Here is a 21,610-nt window from a genome sequence, read left to right as displayed (position 1 = left end):
ACCCTCTACTTTTTGTTTTGACAGGGAACTTACTGAGCTGAGGATTTTTGGTCTGTGAGAGCAGATCTATCAATGGCTTCAAATACCATAAACTTCATTACTTGGAATGTAAATGGACTTAAGCGACACAGAGATCAGAAATTTCAAGAACTACAAAACGTGGATGTTATTTTATTTCAAGAGACGCACATTGGAGGAGGAGATGAAAATATTGTAGAAGACTTTAAAGATGAGTGGCATATTTTCTACACAAAGTTTACCTCTTCCAGCAAGGGATCAGCCATACTAGTGAGGAAAACACTAGATTTCAAATACATAAGTGATGAAAAAGATAACAGTGGAGCTTATGTTGTGTTGAAATGTAAACTGAAAGGTCAGCCGTACACTCTTGTTAGTGTTTATAATCATCACACAGACACAAAAACCCTTGATAAACTTTCAAGGTACCTGCAGTCAATGACCACAGGGCTGCTGGTGATTGGTGGAGATTTCAACACAGTTCTCAATAGATTTATTGACAAAAAATGGAACAATTTGACAATCAACAGTTCTCATAGTAAACTGCTGTTATTTGTAGAGAAGTTCATGAAATCTCTTCAGCTGGTTGATGTCTGGAGAAGAAAGAACCCCATAAAGCAAGATTATACGTTCTACATTAAAGACTCTCCTGTGTCCAGGCTGGATTACTTCTTTGTTCCAGAAGAATGTATGTGGCTTGTCGGAGTTTGTGAAATAAGAGACTCAGGGAAAAGTGAAAACAAAGACCACCGGCCTGTTTCTTTAGAGATCAACATCCCTGCGATGCCTATTCAGAAAGATCCACAGGTACAAACAATCTTCCAATGGCTGAATCTAAAAAAGGATCTTTTGACAGATGAGACTGGTTCATCACTGGGTGAAGAGAGCTCAAATGCAGTCAGTGAGGTTGACATTGTGTCAGCTGTACAATCTCTTCAAGTGTCAGACACACCAAGACCAGATGGCACCCCAGCATCCTCCTATAAAGACAAAATTCAGGATCTAATTTTATACATAAAGATGCTCTATGACAGAATCCACAGCGGTGCGTTTAACTGCTCTGAGACACACTTTAATGAAACTGTGAAGAGTCCACATGATGATAGTCAACACTTTTTTAATGTCGACTACCTCATCATTGCAACTATTCTAGCAAGACGCCTAGATGATGTCATTGAGTCCCTTCCAAAGGGGCGGATACAAAGAGAGTCAGCTGCTGTCATGATCACTCCCAAAACACATCATGCTTTAATAAGTTTGAGCCATATTAAGGATGAGCTAGAACAGCAAAAACGGTCAAACCCGACTCTGAGCCAGGATCTTCTCATTATAGAAAATCTCCTCAGTGATGCAAAAGAACATTTTTCAGTTGAGAAATACAAACTGCTACATCAGGGCTGCCCTTTGACCCCAGGACTCATAATGTTGGCTCTAAAAAGCTATGCCTCACAGTTATTTGGACATTTAGAAAAGTCTGGGGTTTTCATTTTCAAACAAAGTGTGATAGTTTGCTTTCAACCCGAGGACCTAGAAATGGTCAAAGCTACTGTGGAGAACAATACTACTGAAGTATATGAAATAGAGATATTATCCAAAGGAAATGGTGAACTGCTAAAATTAAACTGCCTAGGAATTTATGCTAAGGATGAGGACTGGGACAAAGAATCAGAAGAAAACTGCTCTAAAGCAGATGAAATGGATGATGGGAGTAAGGTGTATCAAGAGAGTGAATATGAGTCTAAAATCTCTGAAGAAGATGAATCAATGGAAGTTGATGTAAGGTGAGGATAATGAATAAAAGGGCATGGGCATTTGGACAAAGAAACCTGAAGTACTCTGAGCACATGAGTTAAAATCCTTCCTAAATTCTGACTTTCCCCATATACATAATATGCTTTAAACATACTTTGATGAAGATTAGGAGATACTGTCATTCCAAAGTGACTCACAGTTCTTGTGTTTTGCTCAGGAACAAAAGTGGTGAGCTGGAGCAGAGAAATGTTCCCAACTCGATTATTAAAGAGGCTCATTCATTGCACCATGAGCCATTTAGGCTATAACTACTATCAACCAGTTAGCAAAAAATAAAATAAATATATATATATATGTATATTTTTTAGTTTACATAATTGGGTCTACTATTTTCCTGTTGATCTCTGTGAAGCTGCTTTGACAATCTGTATTGTATTAAGCACTATCGAAAAAAGGTGACTTAATTGAATTAACTTATGGAAATACAATATGCAGTATCTGTTGATTTGGGACAGTAGTTATATACATATTTGGAGGACATCGTAATTAGTAAAGCTGTACATTTTATAATTAATGATTTTATTTTATTTTTTTATTTATTTACTATAATTAGTAGATCAGCCATTTCTGGACCACTGAAAGAAGAGATGGAAACATTTCATGGGATGAAGAAGAATACACCTCCACTTCTTCCTGTACCATCACAATCTTCATCTTCCTCTGATGGTGAGCAAATATATAAATTATAACAAATATAATTATTAGTTGTAATTAGAACTAAATAGTTGAAAAAAATTGGTTGGTTAGAAAAAACAATAGATCTTTATAAAGAATGTATGTTCTACTTTCCATCCATCCCACAATGACTAGCCAAGGTATAAAAATTAAATATCCTTGTACAGTCTTTGATTGAGGGAAATAATAATAATGAGTGGAATGAATTCTCTGATAGGTACTAAAAGAAAGCGTGATCATAAATCATCCGACTTGAGTATAGAGTCACCGCTGACAACAGGCAAGTAAAACCTGAACCCATCCTCTTACCTGCCACTTGTAACTAATCACTTGGTTGCCTAATAGTCATACATGTATCACATTCATTCATCCATCATTCATCCAAACTGTTTGTCCTAACTGTGTGTTCAAACTGTGTATCACAGGGATGCTGGAGCCTATCCCAGCATCTCAGGCCGTAGTCAAAGAAACACCCTGGACAGATGGCCAGTCCATCACAGGGATAATTCACACAGACAGACAATTTAGAGTCTCCAATTCACCTGTCCTGCAATTATTTTGATTGTGGGTGAAACCGGAGTGCCCGGAGGAAACCCACACCAACACAGAACAGGGAAGCATGTAACCTCGATTCCCTGAAGAGGGAATAGGAATAAAAGTTGATTAAAGCTGTGGGAACGCTCTGCGTGATTAAGTCTTGAAGCACATGTGAAATCAGTCCAATGGTGTGGCAGAACGTCTGAGGCGGTTGACGATATAAACCAGGAAACTATAAAGCCTGCCCTAACAAAGCAGCGCTAGCTTGTGATAGGCTGAAGTAAGTCGCTGACAGGCATGTAGGATTATGGCAGGGCGACGCAACTTCTTGTTCCTTCTTCAAGGAACCGAGGTTATAGTCGATTGACGCTGTGGAAACAAATGTTGTGATGAGAAACTACTGACACAAGAGATTTAGAGGCCGCCATACTCTGACTCTATACTGACCTACTCATAAGCGAGTGAGATAGCCTCAACTACCCAATTGCTCATTATCTGCTTTGATGCTGGGAACCCTTTGTTAGAGGGTCCAAAACATATGAACAGTTGTTACGATTTACACCACAGGGCAGCTCTGTGGACATAACCATCCAGTGCCCTAACTGGACACAGCAATTTATTCTTTTCTGGATCATGAAAGGGAGGAGGACAGAAGAAACATTCCTTAGGAATAAACCTTTAAAGTAGACAGGGATAGTCCTGCAGTGAAAAACTCTTGCAGGAACTCCAGCACTTTACCAAAAGAGCAGTTAACTGGGTCCAGCTGACGATCACTGCACCAAGAAGTGAACATTCTCCACTTCAAGGTGTACAGTTTCTCCGTGGAGGGAGCTCTGGAGTGAAGTATGATCCCAACAACCTCATTTAAGAGACCAGAGTCTATGAGCTGGCCCCGGCCACTAAAGGGGCCATCAAAAGCAGATGAACACTCTCTAGAGCCCCCGGGAGCAGAGTGATTGGGGGAAAGGCGTACAGATGCAGCCTCAACCACGTCTGTACCATGGCATCGAGTCCAAGAGGAGCTGGATGCGTGAGGGAGAATGGGAGTGGACAGTGAGACGTCTCTCGAGACGCAAACAGATCCACTTGGGCCTGGTCGAACACCCTCCATTTTTCTTTACCACCTCGGGGTGGAGCCTCTATTCCCCGGGCCTCAGCCAATCAACCAAACTCAACCAATTGTCGATGTAGTTCATGATGCGAATACCCTGAAGGCGCAGTGGCGCTAAAGCTGCATCCACGCAGTTTGTTAAAGTGCGTGATAAAGCTAGAACAAAGGGAAGAACTTGATATTGGCATGCTTAGCCTCCGAAAGCAAACCTCAGAAACTTCCTGTGATGTGAAAGGATGGAAATGTGAAAGTATGCGTTCTTAACGTCCTGCTTCTCGGCTGGCAAGTCAACATTTAATCTAGTACACCAATCAAATGTAGAGGTTTTCAGTCGGGAAGGATGATTTAGGTTATAGGGCCCTACCTGTATCTTGCACCTGTTTAAAGACTCAGTTTAAAGACTCTATTTGCCCATTGTTTATTTCTAAAGAAACACGACAATGTATAAAAGGCTCCAGCTCCATTACCTTGTATCTTACGTTATGGCCCCGTAGAAGCAGTTTTTGTAAAAATAGGCTAACGATTGCGTCATAACCATGCGACTCTCTGTCGCACAGTAGAGAAATTACCGTATAGACAGGAGGAGAAGCTCGCGGGCAATCGGGTGGACGTGGAGGCATAACATCCGATAAGGTCAAGGGAGAAGCCCATAGAGAGTCATAAAGTTGCTTCTGTTGCTAGCTCATGGACAGCTCCTACTCACGCTCTCCGTCTCTGCAAGATTCGGAAGGGAATGATTCAGATTCCTCTTGGCACAGCTACTAGAAGACTTACAACTCTGCCGTGCAAAAGCAAAAGACCGTAACTTCGTTTTTGGTCGAAAATGAGTTATTGATATTTTTGGCACAATTAAGACCTCCTTTATCATGTGGATAAGTATCTTGAGTCAATTCCGTTGTTTTTTCGAGAAAATAATGATTTGTCTTAACTGTAACTTCCAAAAGCCCATGAGAAACCAAGGCAGAACACCGTAACACCAGTTACGGCTCTTTGGCTTAGTTTTGGAACGCTCATATTGAGTTACGGCACTCTGCCTTTGTTTAGCCGCGCGTCAATATGATGTCACGGTGCTGGCGTTCTATCAAATAATGCTACCTATCAGATTATACGGTGTTCTGCCTTTGTTTTACTCTCCATTAAAATTGAAATTACGATGTAGCCTGTGTATTTTGTACAGCTACCATCCGTCCCTGTAACTTTTGATGTCCTCAGAGCTTTGTCCTGCTCTAATGCAGTCAGAACATTTAGCATGCTCTTAACCCGCTCCATCGACAAACGTGCGATATCGATTGCGAAGGATATATATGCAGAGTTGACAGAAAAATGTTACACATGCCGAATCAGGTCAATACAACAAACAACTAAAGCCCCGCCTCACCCAGTTCGGGTACCGGACCAGTTGAAACAATCATGCATCTAGCTGGTAGAGTGCCAAAACTTCGCCGGCGCCTTCAGCTCCGCCCTGAACACGGTCGAGCCGACACGGGACTAATATCACACAGAGTGATAATAATGAAGGAACAAGGGTATATTGGCGCATACAACATAATGAAGCAAGAAGTGCTGGTGCATAAAAAATCAGAACAGCTGTTAAACGCATGCATACAAAACACAGCGTCCGGAATAAATCCGCGGGACGAGCGAAGTGCACGCACAATAATAGGGCAGACAGCTGAAACCAACGCATACTGAAAAGACGCAGAACACAGAAGGTTGTGCTATAAATGCATTAGTCGTCTAAGTAGTCCAGAACGCGCTCCCTACTGAGTCCTAAGGGGTAAAGCACTGCTTAGGCTACTTTTCGTGAACGGAGCGTGACACCTTCGAACACGAATCTCAGTAAACGCCTGTGAAAGTATGCGTCTTTCAGATCCACCGCTATAAACCAGTCTCGGGGTCGAATATGCGCGAGGATCTGTTTTATCGTGATCATTACATTACATTATAATACGTGTTAAGCAAGTCTTATGCCACTCCACTTGAAGATACTCTTTAGTCTTTACCGCTATGGAGGTATTTTGTCATGTCTAATGTATTAATAAGGCCACCAGAATGCAACCAAAGCACAATAACTAGAAGGCTAGGTAATTTTAAATCATACAAAATAAATGCCACGGTCACTAGATTTTATACAGGTGTTACTATAATGATTTTGTTAATGGTGATCAGTAACCAAATATTGATAATGTGGAAGTTACTGCCTTTTGCCTTGGCATGACTTCTCACTTTTTGCTGACAATACAAAGGCAGAATACAGTTACTTTAAAATAGTGGTCAAAACTCAAGTTTGAGCTCAAAATTTTGTCATGTAGATAATTTCCATTACTTAAACATCTAATTGCCAGATTTTCAGTGTCCTACCTATAATTAATTTAGCGGGACAACTAAAAATCTTTAAAGTCATTTTTCTCAGTTCCACACTCTAGCAAGTTAAGGTCTTTTGCCTTTGTAGGGCAGTACTGTCAGACAGGTTGCTCACGTCACATCTACGTCGTCAAGCTCAGTTTGAGCCTGCGCAGTGCGCTCAGCCATCAGGAAGTGAGTGCTTCTAATTGACTTCACTTTTCTCCGTTGAAGTCTATGGGGTCGCTGTGTCCATTTCTTTTACTGTCTATGATTATTACAAGGAAAAATATTAACACACGAGGGAAATCATTGTGGTGTCCATGAAGATGTGAAAAAATAGGCATAAATCTAGCTTACACATTTACCCAAATTATTATAAGCCTGTTTAACCGAAGCTAATTTGGGTGGGTTTCTCCCATCCCCATATAATGTCACTTCTCTGTGTTTTACGGCCCTGACGAGAACGTCTGTCTCCTCGGCTGTGAACCACTCCTGGCGTGCGCCTTGCAAATCCGCCATTATAATAGCAATCCGCCATGGAACAAGCGCGCCTGCTCTTAAAGGGTATGTGAGAAGACGCTCTGATTGGTTTATTGCACGTTATGCCCAAACCACACCTATGAGTAATGTAGATACGTCAGACCAAGCCATTTTAGATTTGCGTCGGGCGCAAGAGTAATTTATCCTGCCGGTACTTACTTGCGTTTCGCGTTTGATACTTGCGTTTCAGATCGTTAAAATAGGGCCCATACAGTTGCAATGAAGTATAATGGAAATCCATACCATCAATAAGAAGCAAAACAAGCCCAACAAAGCCCAGGGCCAGCGGTCTTAATTCCCGGAGAGTTATTTAATAACAAAAAATACATATCTTTGCACAGTTTAAGACAGCACTCACAGAAAGGTACGTAGCTACGCCGTGAGTTCGACGCAGAAGTATAAATTGGGCTTTACATCTGTTTAATGTAATCTAGTGTACATGGGAAACCATGTCATGACCAAACCTAAGCTACTATCAGAGAAGTAACGTTGGTCGACTTATATCTGTAGTAGTGGTCATGACCTCTGACTACATAGACTGTTTCTGTTGCTCCCTGATAAAAGATACCTGTTGATACCTGTTCAGAAAAAAAACAAGAAAACTGGACTCGTTTTAACAAGCTAGATACAAGGTAATGCCCTGGCAGTGGCATAGCTTTGTTTTAATATTTGATTTGATTACATTAATGTTTAAGTTGAGATTTACAATAAATATTTTATTGCTACTGTGTAAAGGGAATACTGCTGGTATAAAGCAGCTTATTTATTTAAAGTTTTGTCAAACCACATGTTATTGCACTTTTGTGTATATAGCAGTACATTTAAATCAAAAGTGCGCAATACACTACTTTAGAATTCATTATTCACTCTTGCGCGTAACAATGCGATTAATCGCGATTAATCGCAATAAATTCATGCGATTAACCGCAATTAAATTTTTTTATCGTTGCCCAGCACATGTGCTTCATGACGCAATCACCCAGGCGTTCCCACAGTGTTTTGACGCAGCTCGAGGTCCCTTGAAAGGGAAAAAAGATTGTGTGCAACCCCACCCGTGATGTAAGGTGGGCAAGGATGAACACACAGTCTGAACTGCTGCTTGCTCGCCATTCTTATAATGGAGGTAGACCGACAAAACCAAATATGACAAACAATTTCACAGAGGCCGCTTACTGAAGAGACAACCTAATGCTGCTTTATTTGGGCAAGCTTACTTTGTGACATCACTCGTCTCTGACGTTTGCCACACCATTGGATTGATTTCACATGTGCTTCAATACGTTATCACGCAGAGCCTTCCCACAGCATCACTCGACACAGCACGAGTTCCTTTGAAAGGGAACATCATATTTAACATTTTGAGTCAAGCACCTGTGCTGTAAATGCCACTTGACTGAACAATATATATTAGAAGCACTAGTAAAACATGTAAACAATATAAAACAATATGATTAAACATCTGTCACTTATGTTGCGTACATAAATGTTATTAAAGCAGAAACACGGCTGCTCTTTGTCTTCTTTGTTTCACACAGATGAGATCATGGAGAAGGCGAGGCAAATTATGAATAAATTTCCCAAAAACGTAGATCAAATAGATAAAGGCAGCAGGAAGAAGGCAACCATTGGGATTTTTGGAACATCAGGAGAAGGGAAGAGCTCCCTATTAAGTGCAATATTGGGGATAAAGTATCTACTGCCATCTGGTTGTTTTGGTGCCTGTACAGCCGTTGTTACTCAGGTGGAAGCCAATCTGACTGACTCCAACTACACAGCAGAGATTGAACTCTTCTCTAAAGAGGTATCCTCATTTGTATTCATCTGACTATGCTTTTAATCAGAGTTCTTTATACATATGTAAATAATCCGACTGTAGGGAATGGAACAATGCCATATTTTTCACTATATTGTGTTTTGTGTGCCTCTGCAGGAGTGGAAGAAAGAGCTCGAAGATCTTTTCAGAGTTTTGTCAGGTGAAAGTGAGGACAGGAATGATGACTTGTTTGAAATTGCTGTAGAAAAGATCACTGCACTGTATGGAGCTGATGCAGACAGGAAAACATTAGAAGAGCTCCAGAATGATGACAAATTTGCTGAGATTGAAAGGTTCACTAATAAGGAAAGATGCAGTTTCTCAAAAAGTAATGTAAGTTTTAGGAGACTGTTTAATATTTAACATATTAAATGTACAGTATAATGCATTCTTAATTTGCTTTACAGCCAAGTAAAACAAACCAATTTATTATCTCAACAGGTCTCTGAATTTATCAATGATCTTGCAAGTTACATACAACACAGCGAGTCAAGTTTCGGTGACTGGTACTGGCCGCTTGTGAAGAGTGTGACGATCAAGATTCCAGATTGTCGTGAACTTCTGGAGCACATTGTGCTTGTTGATATTCCAGGATCTGGAGACTGCAACAAGATTAGAGATGATCTGTGGAAATCTGTAAATATATTACTATGCTCCTTTAAAAAGACCAGTTGCCAGATTAACCACACAATTAATATATTATAATACTAAGAACAAGTCCCCTAATTCGCGGTTATATTTGAAATCCTGTAGAAACTGACAGAGTGCTCTTCTGTGTGGATTGTAAGTGCTATTAATCGAGCAAGCACTGACAGTGGCCCTTGGGGGATGGTAAAGCACTGTACTGAAGAACTGGGACCAGGAGGAGAATGCAAAAGCATCAACTTCATCTGTACAAAGACTGATGAGATCGATCCAGTAGCCTATATGAGGTATTTTGTGAATATTACATATAGGTAGTAAATGGCTGGGAAGTGCTATAATTCTTGTCTAAATCTAATAATCTTGCATCTTTTATTTAAATATTTCTTTTTAGATGTACACGGCTTCGAATCCCAGAAGACAAGGTGTGCAAAATGCACAGAAATGTACTAGCTGTATTTGTGAAGTATTGCTCCTTTGTTTTAATAGATTAGTTGTAAGCTTGTACTGCTGGTTCTGAGTAAATCTGCTGGTTTTTTGTCGGTGAGAACTTATATCATTATGACTGCAATTTCATGAATGTAATAATTTACTGAGAGGAAAAAGAGATAGTACACAATCAACCACTGAATCAGATTTTACTATAAACCTGTGTACAGCTTATGTGTGCGTGCTTTGTTAATCATTTAGGATGAGAAAAAAGAATGCATACTTCATAGAAATGAACATGCCAAGATGAAGGTCAAAGAAAAGTTTGAAAAATCTAAACTTCAGGTACTACTTTAACTATTTTTTTTATTGTTACATTACTTTAAAAAACTAGATATACACGATGTATATGGTTTTCTTGTAATTTTATTAATATTGCTTTACTTTTTTCTTTTTAGAAAATATTCAGTACTGACAATCAGTTTAAAGTTTTAACTGTAAGTTCCAATGCATTCTTTGATCCCAGTTTAAATCTGGAATCTAGTGAAACAGGTAAACTATCTTCTGTCTATTGCTTTCATTTTACCACTTTATTCATGACCAAAAATAATCATGTCAAACTGTTGCTTGTGTGTTTTTTTTATTAATCTGAAGTTAAAATACTTTATTAAGTGATATAAAGCACTGACCAAATGAGTCCAAATCACATCATTGTCTTTTTTTCTAGAAATCCCTAAGCTGCAGGATGAACTGAGGAGTCTTAACAAGAGCATTCATAAAGAACTGGTCAGAGATTATGTCAGTGAAGCAAAGGGAACTTTGCTCTTAATCCAAAGGGACCAGCTAGATGCAGACAAGAAAATGGTACAATTCAGAATTAGAATGACTAGAATTAGAGTGTATTTAGAATCCTGCCAATATGTATTATTCTGTGATTCACTGCTCTTGTATGGATGTGTTTTAGATGAAAATGAAAGTCATGGAATTTGAGAAGAACCTAGTGACGTCACTAAATGAACTGGGCAAATATTTTGACGGCATTTATAGTGATTTGGACCAGTGTCTCACAAAGGGAGTGGGAGAATCAGTGACATCATGTGTTGATTCCACAAAGCAAATGATAGCAGTGAGTTTGATTAATATGTTTTGCATAATCACTATTTTCTTGTCCTTTTAACATTTTTTTTTTTTTTTTACTCAGAATAGAGATGGAAGTGGGTTCCATAGAATCCTTGGAACTTTGTGCAAGAACTATGGATGCTATCGGTCGAAAAATTGGGCTAAAGTTTTTGACCTGAACAAGACATTGGCCGGACATTTGCATGAATGGATTGATAAAGATTTCAATAAGATATTTCCGTAAGTTTGGTTTCATTATTCAATTTCTAGTCTTAGAATAAAATCTAATGAAAACTTTTTACAATGCTTTTTGTTGATTTTTAGGGCATTAGCATGATGAAGTTAATTTTATCTTTTTAAGTACGTTTAATTAGCATTGCTGTTAATTATATTGTTGGCATTTTGTTTACAAATTATCAAAGGGATAGTTCACCCCAAAATGAAAATTCTGTCAGTAATTACCCTCATGTTGTTCCAACCCCGTAAGACTTTCGTTCATTTTCGGAACATTTTTCTATCTGACCTGAAGCTATAGATGCCTGCAACGTTGAAAGCTCCGGTCTCTGTGTTTAGTGCGAAAGCTCACGTGATTGCCGCCGGCTCGTAATAAAATTTGTGCAGGACAGTCGTGCCGTGCACCAGCTGCTTTGACGATATTATCAAGTTAACTGACTCGTAATGTTTGCAATATCTCACGACCTCCCGAGTGTACAAACTCGCAACGTGTACGCCCGCCTTAATTATTTATTTTATATATATATTTTTGCCTACAGTGTGACTGGAAAAACAGGGATGTCAGCGCAGGAACAGATTGAGAAGTTCAGTATCATCCAAAATGACTCTGCTAACACCACACCTCTCATAAATAACATTCAGAACTTCATTCAAATTGAGGTGAGTTCAATTGTTCTCTTGTTCCTTTTCAGTCTGTCTCTCGACGTAACTGGACCGACGAATATGAATCTGCGTAGAGAGCCAATCTACTTTGAGTGTAACCTTGTTTATGTTTTTTTGTTTTGTTGTTGTTGTTATTTTTGGTTGAATTTTTTTGCTGCTTGAATAGCTACATAATCGAGGTTAAATAAATAAATACTTGTCAGTGGTCACTTTGATATGTGTAGGCTATATATATTAGGGGTGTAAATATTAATCGATTCGTATCGATCCATCGATTATACAGCCAACGATTCGATGCATTGATGCGTCCGCAAGAGTATCGATTAATGTGTTTATTTTGCCGCCTGTCTGTTCGCCTGTCTATTTTCAGCATCCGCTCCGACATACGTACAACCCAGAGCCATAGAGAGAAAGAGTTGCAACACTCCCATAGACCGCCATAGGAACTTTGGAATGCGGAAGTAACGCGTGTCGTGGAGCAGCCAATAGTTCAAACACTGATAGTTTCTCCATTAAACCCCATTCATTTTCAGTGCTTCCGAAGTACGCTCGCTGGTAAATTAATGAAATTACTGTATTTTTTTTTACTTTTACACACATTAGCCGACCTCTCGTCAACAACAACAAATTTTTTTTGCCTTTTATTGAGAATACAGAAACACTACGGTTTCTGTATTCTCAATAAAAGGCAATTTTTTTTTTGTTGTTGATTTATTTGAAACTTAATAGATATATCATGTAAAAATATCTAGTATTGAATCGTATCGAATCGTATCGCGGGAAATTCTGAAGTATCGAAAATAATCGAATCGTTGGCTTAAGAAATCGGTATCGTATCGAATCGTCATTAAGGCTCCGATTTAAACCCCTAATACATATATATATATATATATATACATATACAGTATATGTATATATGTACAACATAATAATAATAATATACAAATTGTTAATTGAAGGAACGTTAGAATTAAAGGGGTAGGAGTAGGCCTACATAAGTTTTACTTCTTCCTACTCCTTTTCGCACATGTAATAGAAGTATGTTAACAGGAAAGAAGGGTACTTTGTTTGCTACTCATCTGTTGTTTTCTTCTCCTATGTTTTTAAACATTGTTTTATTTTTTTATATACTTTCTCTTCCATGTTCGAAATAAAGATTTCAATTCAATAACTAAATGGACCAATGGACATTGGCATGCAATTATTTGCAGCAGCTGCTCTGCCACTCAGTGTGGGTATATAATGAGTAGCAGGTGCAATCTTTAGCTTTTTGCTTCAGAGCAGAGCGTTTGTTGTTCCTGCTTCTGAACAGTTTATTTGTGAAAGAACAGTCACAGGAAGAATCTACACACCAGGCTGTAACAGGCTCTGGTTGTGTTGTCACATCTCTGTGAGCTGCATAAATCAGGGCTGCACTAAATCCCTGTCTGTTCTGAGGTGGCATTCCCCTCTGCGCTTCAGCACCAAAGGGCGTTTTTCCTAAAAGAGCTTGCACGGTTGAGATCATCTTTTCAAGTTGTCAGATTTCAAGCCGTGTGTTTCTGGATGTGGTCGGCTGATGGTCACGATCGTTGCCTCACGTGCCTGGGCATTAAGCACGCTGAGGCTGCGTTCGTGAATGAGACATGTTCTCACAGCGGGAACATGTCCATCACGGTGTTGAGATCTAGACTCCAATACCTCAAGAGAGGTGGAGTCCCCTCACCCCTGATCACAGGTGCCAGGAGAGGTCCACTGTGCCGGGTAGCTGGGGTGACTCAGGATAACGGTGAGGGGAACTTCGGAAGCCCCTTAACATAACGTAACATAATGTAACATAACGTAACAAAGGTGTCAGGTATAGCAGCTCTAGAATAAAGTTATTTTCCAGGTTAGTTTTGATTGATTCACTTCCGTTGCAACTATTAACTTCGGGGCCGCTAACACGACACCGTTTTTAACAGAAAACTCTTAGGTTCTCTCTATGCAAACTTTAAATACACGAACCTGTGAGAACGCTGATGGCGTGCACATGCGTATTAAGAGTTAATTCTATAGGTATGCGTGTTTGATAATATGTGCGCCTTCCCTTAATCTATAATACAGATTTTTTATCGCTTCGGCGTAGCCACGTGAACCAGAATTATCCCGACAACGCTTTATCTGTAGAGAGGTAAGGGATGGGAGGGAGGCCTTCACAGGGGAGGGACTAGTTGATACTTCAGGACTGCGTTGTCATTGCGTCCAGGCGCAGGTCCTTTATCAGATCTGGATACGGCCTGGATCCGGGGGACTGCGGTAAACCTCGGGATAAACAGAGAGACGTGGATAAACTAAACTTCTTATGATGTAACGAGTACATCAGGATTCATGGAAAGTGTTCCCGGTTCTGGCTGACCTAATCTATACGCCGATTTCACGCAGCCGCCATATTGAAATCGAAAGCGAGGCTCCGGTGGGAAGAACCCCGGAAGTACAGATAGACAACAATGCCTTGGACTACCAACCTGAAGCTGCTGCCGCGATTTACACTATTGGATGTTAATATCCAATATAGGATATGTATATAGTTCGTTCCTGCTTCTTTTTTTACGTTCTGAATTATATATAAAAAAATATTTATAAATGAATTTCACTGTATATAGTCTAAAGTATGAAAGAAATGTATGTACATTTTTAGAATAACTAATTTCTACATTAAACACAACAATACGCCATCGCATTCGTGACTCTCCTATGATTACAAGCGACACTTCGGGTTTTCTTCCCACAGGAGCGATTTCAAAATGGCGGCTGCGTGAAATCAGCATATGGAGCCTAACATTGAATTATATAAGTCTTTAGTGTGTTATGTGTATACTAGGTCAAAGAGATGTGTTTTTAGTTTAGCTTTGAACTGAGTGTGTCTGCTTCCTGGAAAATGTTAGGAAGACTGTTCCAAAGTTTTGGTGCTAAATAGGAAAAGGATCTAAAGCCAACAGTCAATTTTGATATTCTAGGTATTATTAACTGGCCGGAAATTTGAGATCGCAATAGACGTGACGGACTATAATGCATTAAAGGGGTCATATAATGGCATTTTTGTACAAGCTAATATGATTCTTTAGGGTCTAAATTAAAACTTTGTAATATACTTTAAATAAAAATTCTCATTAGTATTGTAAGAAAACACTTATTTTACCTGGTCAAAAACAGCTCTGTTTTCAGCACGCCGTTTCAGTGCATATGACTTTAAATGATAATGAGCTTTGCTCACCCCGCCTCTCTGTTCTGTGTACACCGTTTGTAACACAATAACACAATAACCATAACGCGTTGTTCAGTATAAACGTGGGATTATGAATTATATTGAGAACGTCGTACATAGAAAACATGCCGTAATGTACCCTGAGTGTAAACCTTAGCCGCATTCATTGTGAAGTGTGCAGCTAGCGATTTGCAAAGATATAAATATTAATATAAAGTTTAATAAAACGTTACACTCACTTCAGTTCTTCTGGAGATTCAGCAGGAACACGAATATCTGGTACCGATCCTTTATTCGAGCAGCTTCTTAGCAAATCCAGCTTTATACTGATCCTCGTTTATAAAGCAGTCTGGTGTGTGAAATGATTCGCGCAAACATGAGAGCATTGACGTTGCTCGTGGGGAATATTCCCTTCCCTGCCACTGCGTCTTCAGCGGTTCGGATTTGGGAACATTAAAATGACTGCTGTGTTCGTTATTACACCCAAGAACAGAACACCACAATCGCTTAGACGCCATTCTGCTCATAGACAGTGCTCCAGCATATCAACAATGACCGCGCCGGTCCGCGCAGACTATGATTGACAGCTCTCACGAGCGAGGGCGGGTCTGTGTTGGAAACACTCCTGTCAATCAACAATCGTGGGAGGGGCGTCCGTTTTATTGACGTCACAAAAACGAACGGCTCAATTTGAGGCAGGGGAAAACACATAAGGAGATTAAAACAAAAACACTGGATGGATTTTTATCATTATATGATGGTTGTGTACAGGCACTGCCAACACACATTTCAGTACAATCAACTTGTAAAAGTGCATGTACCATTATATGACCCCTTTAAGAGCTCGCGACAGGGCACTCTGTGGCACTCGGGGCCAGATCTCTGGAGACTACATGTGTGATTCCTGGACGGGACGTGGAGATTCTAGGTGACCTACCTCAAGCTGTAGTGAACACCATCACTTCAGCGTGAGTCCCGTCTACGAGACAGTTGTACGCCTTGAAGTGGAACCTTTTCGCTGAATGGTGTTTTCTCACCAAGAAGACCCCCGAACTTGCTTAATCAGAACTGTGCTTTCCTTCTTGTAGCAGGGGTTGGAGAAAAAACTATCTCCCTCCACCCTGAAGGTCTATGCTGCTGCCATCTCAGCCCATCAAGACTTGGTGGAGGGTAAATCAGTTGAGAAGCATGACCTGATCATCAGGTTCCTTAGGGGGGTGAGGAGATTAACTCCACCCAACCCTCCTTCTTTACCCTCTTGGGATTTGTCTCTGTTGTTCAGAGCACTCTAGAATGCCCCATTTGAGCCCTTGCAATCAGGAGACTTGAAAATCTTGTCTCTAAAGCCATTGCCACCGGTTGCACTGGCCTCCATTAAGAGTGTACGGGACCAGCAGGCTTTTTTGGTTGATGAATCATGCCTAGAGTTCAGGCCAGATGATTTTCTCAACCCAATGCGGTATTGTGCCCAAGGATCCCACCACTCCCTTCAGGGACCAGGAGGTGAACCTGCAAGCACTGCCCGTGGAGGAGGCAGACCCAGCCCTGGCTTTGCTGTGTCCCGTACGCGGACTGCGATGGTACATACATAGACCTCAGACCAACTCATCGTCTGTTACAGAGGCCAGCAGAAGGAAAAGGCTGTCTCCAATCAGAGGATGGCAAACTGGTTGGTGGATGCCATCGCCTTGGCTTATGAAGCATAAGGCTCGCCTTGCAAAACAAAAAAATTTAATGCAGGATTTAATGTTTCAAGACTTTTCTTGTGTTTTTCCTCATATGGAAGGAAACCCAACTGAAGAAATTGCTTATTGGAGAGATTGTTACCATGAAGAAGCTGATCTACTCATCAATACAAACAACCATTCAGAGTGAAATGGCTTCTTGCTATGAAGGTAATCTACCATTAAGAGTTAAAATTCATCACAAACTATTTTGATATAAAGTGTACTTTTTATTTAGTACATGACAAAAACATTTTCATTAACTTGCAAAAAGAAGTTTATTAAAGTGTGCTATTAGTATAGTTCTTTTCAGGCCCGGCGTCGTATGGGGGGGGGGGGGGGGGGGGGGACTTTATACCGAGATTTTTAAGATTTTATACCGTCCTCCATGCGGTGCCAACTCACACCAGGAGCATTTCAGAAACAAAGCGACTGGATGCGCGAGACCATGTGATTTGCCTGTCCAATGTGGTTTTTCTTGATTTTTGAGTTTCTACCAAGGATATATTGGTGTGCAATACAATTGGGAGTCCTTAGGGTGTTTATTTAAAAATGTACAGTGTTTTTTTAGTTTTATTTTGTATTTACGGTGCGGCTTCGACGTGGCGTCCGTCGAAAATAGACTTAGCACCTATCTTTAGTGAAGCGGTGCGGAGAGCTTCTGGGATGCTTCTGAAATGCCGCGTTGGTGTAAACACAAGCATTGACTAGAGTGGGCGTGATGAGCTCCGGTAGCCGTGTCGCAGCCGTAGCGCGCCGCAGACTAGTGTTAACTAGTTTAACACTAAATAATTCTTATTTTTTTCAATATGGGGCACAAGAGAAGGCCCCTCAATAGTCAATAATTTCCAGCCAGACCAAGCTGTTTGTTCCCAAACATAATAAACTCGTATCCTCATTTAATTTAAAAAATAGATTTGCTAGCCATCCCTTTACCTCAGTCAAGCACTTATAAAAATGAGTAAAAGATGTACAGCCATCACACTCCAAAGGAAAGTACAGTTGTAAATAATCCGCATACAAGTGATAATTAATATTATGCTGCTTTAAAATGGAACCATGGGGTAACATGTATAATGAGAACAGAGTCGGACCAAGGATTTATCCCTAAGGAACCATCCCAAGAAAAAGTCGTGGATGCAGGGACATAATTTCCAATTTTAACAGAGCATGTCCTGTCATGCAAATAAGAAGAAAGCCACTCAAGGGCTACGCCATTGATTCCTACATAATCTCTGAGGCGTTCTATTAAAACTGCGTGATCTAAAGTATCGAAGGCTGCACTTAAATCTAACATTATTAAGGCAACACTTTTCCCGGAGTCAATACTTAATATTGACAAATACTACAAAATATAATTTGTAATCTTTAATAATGCTGATTCTGTGATATGTTTGGTCCTAAATACAGACTGAAAAATATCCATTATGTTATTTACAATCAAAAAGTCTGTAAGTTGATTATGGACAACTTTCTCTATAAGATCTTATTCATAAAAGGCAATTTCGAAATAGGTCTGAAATTGTTCAAATCCTGTGAATCCAAATTCATAAAAAAAAAAAAAAAGATTGGCTCAATAACAGCATGCTTAAATCCTGATGGTACAGCTCCATAAAATAAACTACTTTTGATAATCGATAATATACTGGAACCAATAGTCTACAACCTCTTTAAACAATCGCTACGGGAGAACGTCATAGTGAGGTTGTCGGTTTTAAATGCAGTAGATATTTTCTAAGAATATCATAAGATACTTGCAATTTATCTTTTAGCCACTTACGCTCTGCATGCCGACAAACCCGCCTCAGATTCCGTGTTACATCATTTAGCCACGGTTGTTTTTTTAACTTTATAACATCTCATTTTAAAAGGCGCAACATTATCCAAGATCTCAGAGCAAACCTGATTAAAAGAATTTACCAACTGCCCATGATCGTGTGTTGGTCCAGAGACACTTTCAACAGGCAGTAACTTGCACTTCATCATGTTATTAAAAATAACAGCCGAGCCTCCACCCCGACGATTACTCCTCAAAGTACTTAAATAGCTACATCCCCTTGGTAAAAGCTCAGCAAGAGGGCTTGTATCAGCATCATTTAACCAAGTTTCAGTAATAAAAATAAAGTCCAGCCCATATGTTACATAATAGTCATTCAGGATGAATGTTTTGTTGACAACCGAGCGTGTTTATCAAAGCCATAAACACTGTGGTCGACTCAACGGACCGAGAGGAAGAAACAGCACTTAGCTTTGTTGCCCCAGCTCGGAGCGCAAATTCGAATACACGCCTCCGCGTCTCGTCTCTCTCCGCATAGTCCAACAATTTCAATTGAATTGTATACTAATATTAGTATGCTAACATACTTAAAAATGTACCCCCGGTTTCAAGGCTGAAGCCTATTTCCAGATGAAAATGCATGTTTGAGCTGTTTTAACTGAAAGCAACTTGCACTGGCATATCTTAAAATATGTCAGTGCAAGTCTCAAAGTTTTTAAAACTTTTTAAAATTATTATAAGGCATGTTTATAAAAGCCACTTAAATATCCTAATTGAACTAAGGCCCAATTCTGGCTTAATCTAAGCCTACCTGTGAAACCAGGGCATTATATTATTTTCTTAAGTATACTTAATAAAATTAACTTGAAGTATACTTCTTTTTTGTAAGGGTTAATAAAAAAAGCACTTTTCATTTATACATTTCATTTATGAAACGCACAGCCAATAATTGATTTATTTTCATGGTTCTTATGTGTTCTTATTTTAGAAGCAGCAGCAATGACTGGAGTCGGATCCATGAAGAGAAGGCAAGAACTGTTAATAAACAGGGTTGATGAGATAAAACAAGACATGTTCAACAAATCCAAAATGGAAGTGCTTAAAAATTTTAAAAACTTAAAGGTATTGATCTCATATTCATAAAAGACAATCATTTATTTAGTTGTACAATATAATACTTTATTTGTACAATCAAATATAATCTTCTCTTGTTTCATTGTAAAGCTGTGCATAATGGATGCTCTTGAAAAAAAAATAAAGCAAGCAATAGAACGCTCACCATCACAAACCGGCAAAATGCGCAGAGAGGGTAAGAGAGAACGTCATCCTATTAAGCAAGAGTTTTAAAAAAAACACAAATCTTTTGCAATGTCAAGTGACTGATTAATCTTAATCGTTGTCATTTCTAGATGTCTCCGGGGATATTGAACAGCTGGACAGACTGTTGGATCAACTTTCTGACTCATGGGAATCAAGCAATAAGAAGCCAAGAGTGTAAAATAAAGTGTAACTTTTTAAGTGTTTTCTTTAGTTTTATAACACATATTTTATTTCTTTACTCAAAATAATTTGTCCATGTAGTTTTATTATTTTCTATATGTTTGTTTGGTGGAAGAAGTATTTTATCTTAAGTTGTTAACTTAACAAATTTCTTGGAACTCTGATTTTTAGGATTGCATGACACATATACATTGTATATTGATTTGTTGCACTGTTTTCATTGTAACTGTTTTACAACAAAACTTGGAAATTACATTTAAAAACTAACTGTAAGAATAAATCAGCTTGCAGGAATTTTAAGGTTACATGATGTAAACTCCATCTCACTTCTCTATTCTGTTTTTCTGTGTTATCTTAAGATTATGAGGATCATGAAAAAGTATGAGCATCCCATTCAGGAAATATCTGTTGTTTTTAGAAAAGTGTGGAACAAAATGTATTCACTTTGCCTTATCTGGTATATTAAGAAACTATGGCCTTGAAACTGGTAAAAACATTTACATTTATGGTAAAAGCAGATAGGAGGCCTTGGTGATAATCTGTCCATTTCTTTTATCCAATTAACTTTGTAATTCTTTGTTCCATGATGCATGAATATGCATTAAACGAACAGTATAAAACGGAATATCTGACAATAAACTTTTAAATAGTTTGACCATAGAACTTTGTGTCTGCAATCATTTCTTCCAGCAGCTGTGCATTCCTAACTGAAAGGATAAAAGGCACCAAGAGAAATAATACAGAAAATGAAGCTGTCCTATTTCCATGAAACTTTATAGTAATACATTTAATGTCCGTATAGACTGTTATGTAATTTCAAGGGCATACAATTATATGAGTATAAAGGTATACAGCAATTGCCTTTTAATGTGGAACATTTTTACATGTTCTAAATTATATACTAAGCTTGTATTTTCTATAAATCACTTATCTTGATGTTCAGTGTTTGTTCAATTACTAATACTGTAAATGTGCAGGTATTCTGTACTCATACATTTAGCTAATTTAACAGAAATTGACTGTAAATTTGCTATTTTTAAGTACTTAATTAGAGATTGGTCAAAGTTGTGAAATTGGATCTGTACAAATAACAATTAAAACTAAATTTACAAACATTTGTATTGAATTTATGTACTTACTGAATTTTTATACATAATTCCATAGTTATTTTACACAGGAAAAACTATATCTGGGAAACGCACCCCAGATAAGCTCAGTCCACCTTTGGAGCATTGTTTTTGTGCTTATAATCACACTCAGCAGGATGCAAGTACAGCACACTTCATTAAATAAACTCAAAACTTGACAGAGTCAGACTAGGGAACAGAACTCAAGAACAGAACAACAAACATACAACATCAAGAACTCACAAAGACTGAACTAGACACAGGGCTTAAATACACAGGCAAACAAGCTAAACAATATAACAAGGGGGCGTGGTTAA

At 39.0% G+C, this 21,610-nt stretch overlaps 1 protein-coding gene across 1 annotated transcript in view; it reads left to right on the top strand.

Moving 5' to 3' along the window:
- The window catches only part of LOC130102323 (nuclear GTPase SLIP-GC-like), a 96,149-nt gene continuing 74,539 nt past the window's right edge, over positions 1-21,610 (top strand). Inside the window, exons 1-6 of the mRNA XM_056268318.1 lie at positions 1-1,799; positions 2,384-2,496; positions 2,723-2,785; positions 8,575-8,840; positions 8,970-9,185; positions 9,294-9,488. Of these exons, the coding sequence (XP_056124293.1) occupies positions 73-1,799; positions 2,384-2,496; positions 2,723-2,785; positions 8,575-8,840; positions 8,970-9,185; positions 9,294-9,488 (2,580 nt within the window). The 5' untranslated portion in view covers positions 1-72. The remainder of the gene's footprint in view (positions 1,800-2,383; positions 2,497-2,722; positions 2,786-8,574; positions 8,841-8,969; positions 9,186-9,293; positions 9,489-21,610) is intronic.

The sequence above is a fragment of the Rhinichthys klamathensis genome, unplaced genomic scaffold (assembly GCF_029890125.1).
Source record: "Rhinichthys klamathensis goyatoka isolate OS25496 unplaced genomic scaffold, OSU_Roscu_1.1 h1tg000271l_1, whole genome shotgun sequence".
In the NCBI taxonomy this organism is placed as follows: Eukaryota; Metazoa; Chordata; class Actinopteri; order Cypriniformes; family Leuciscidae; genus Rhinichthys; species Rhinichthys klamathensis.
The sequence above is the reverse complement of the archived record's forward strand: the minus strand, read 5'-3'. Positions and strand labels throughout refer to the sequence as shown.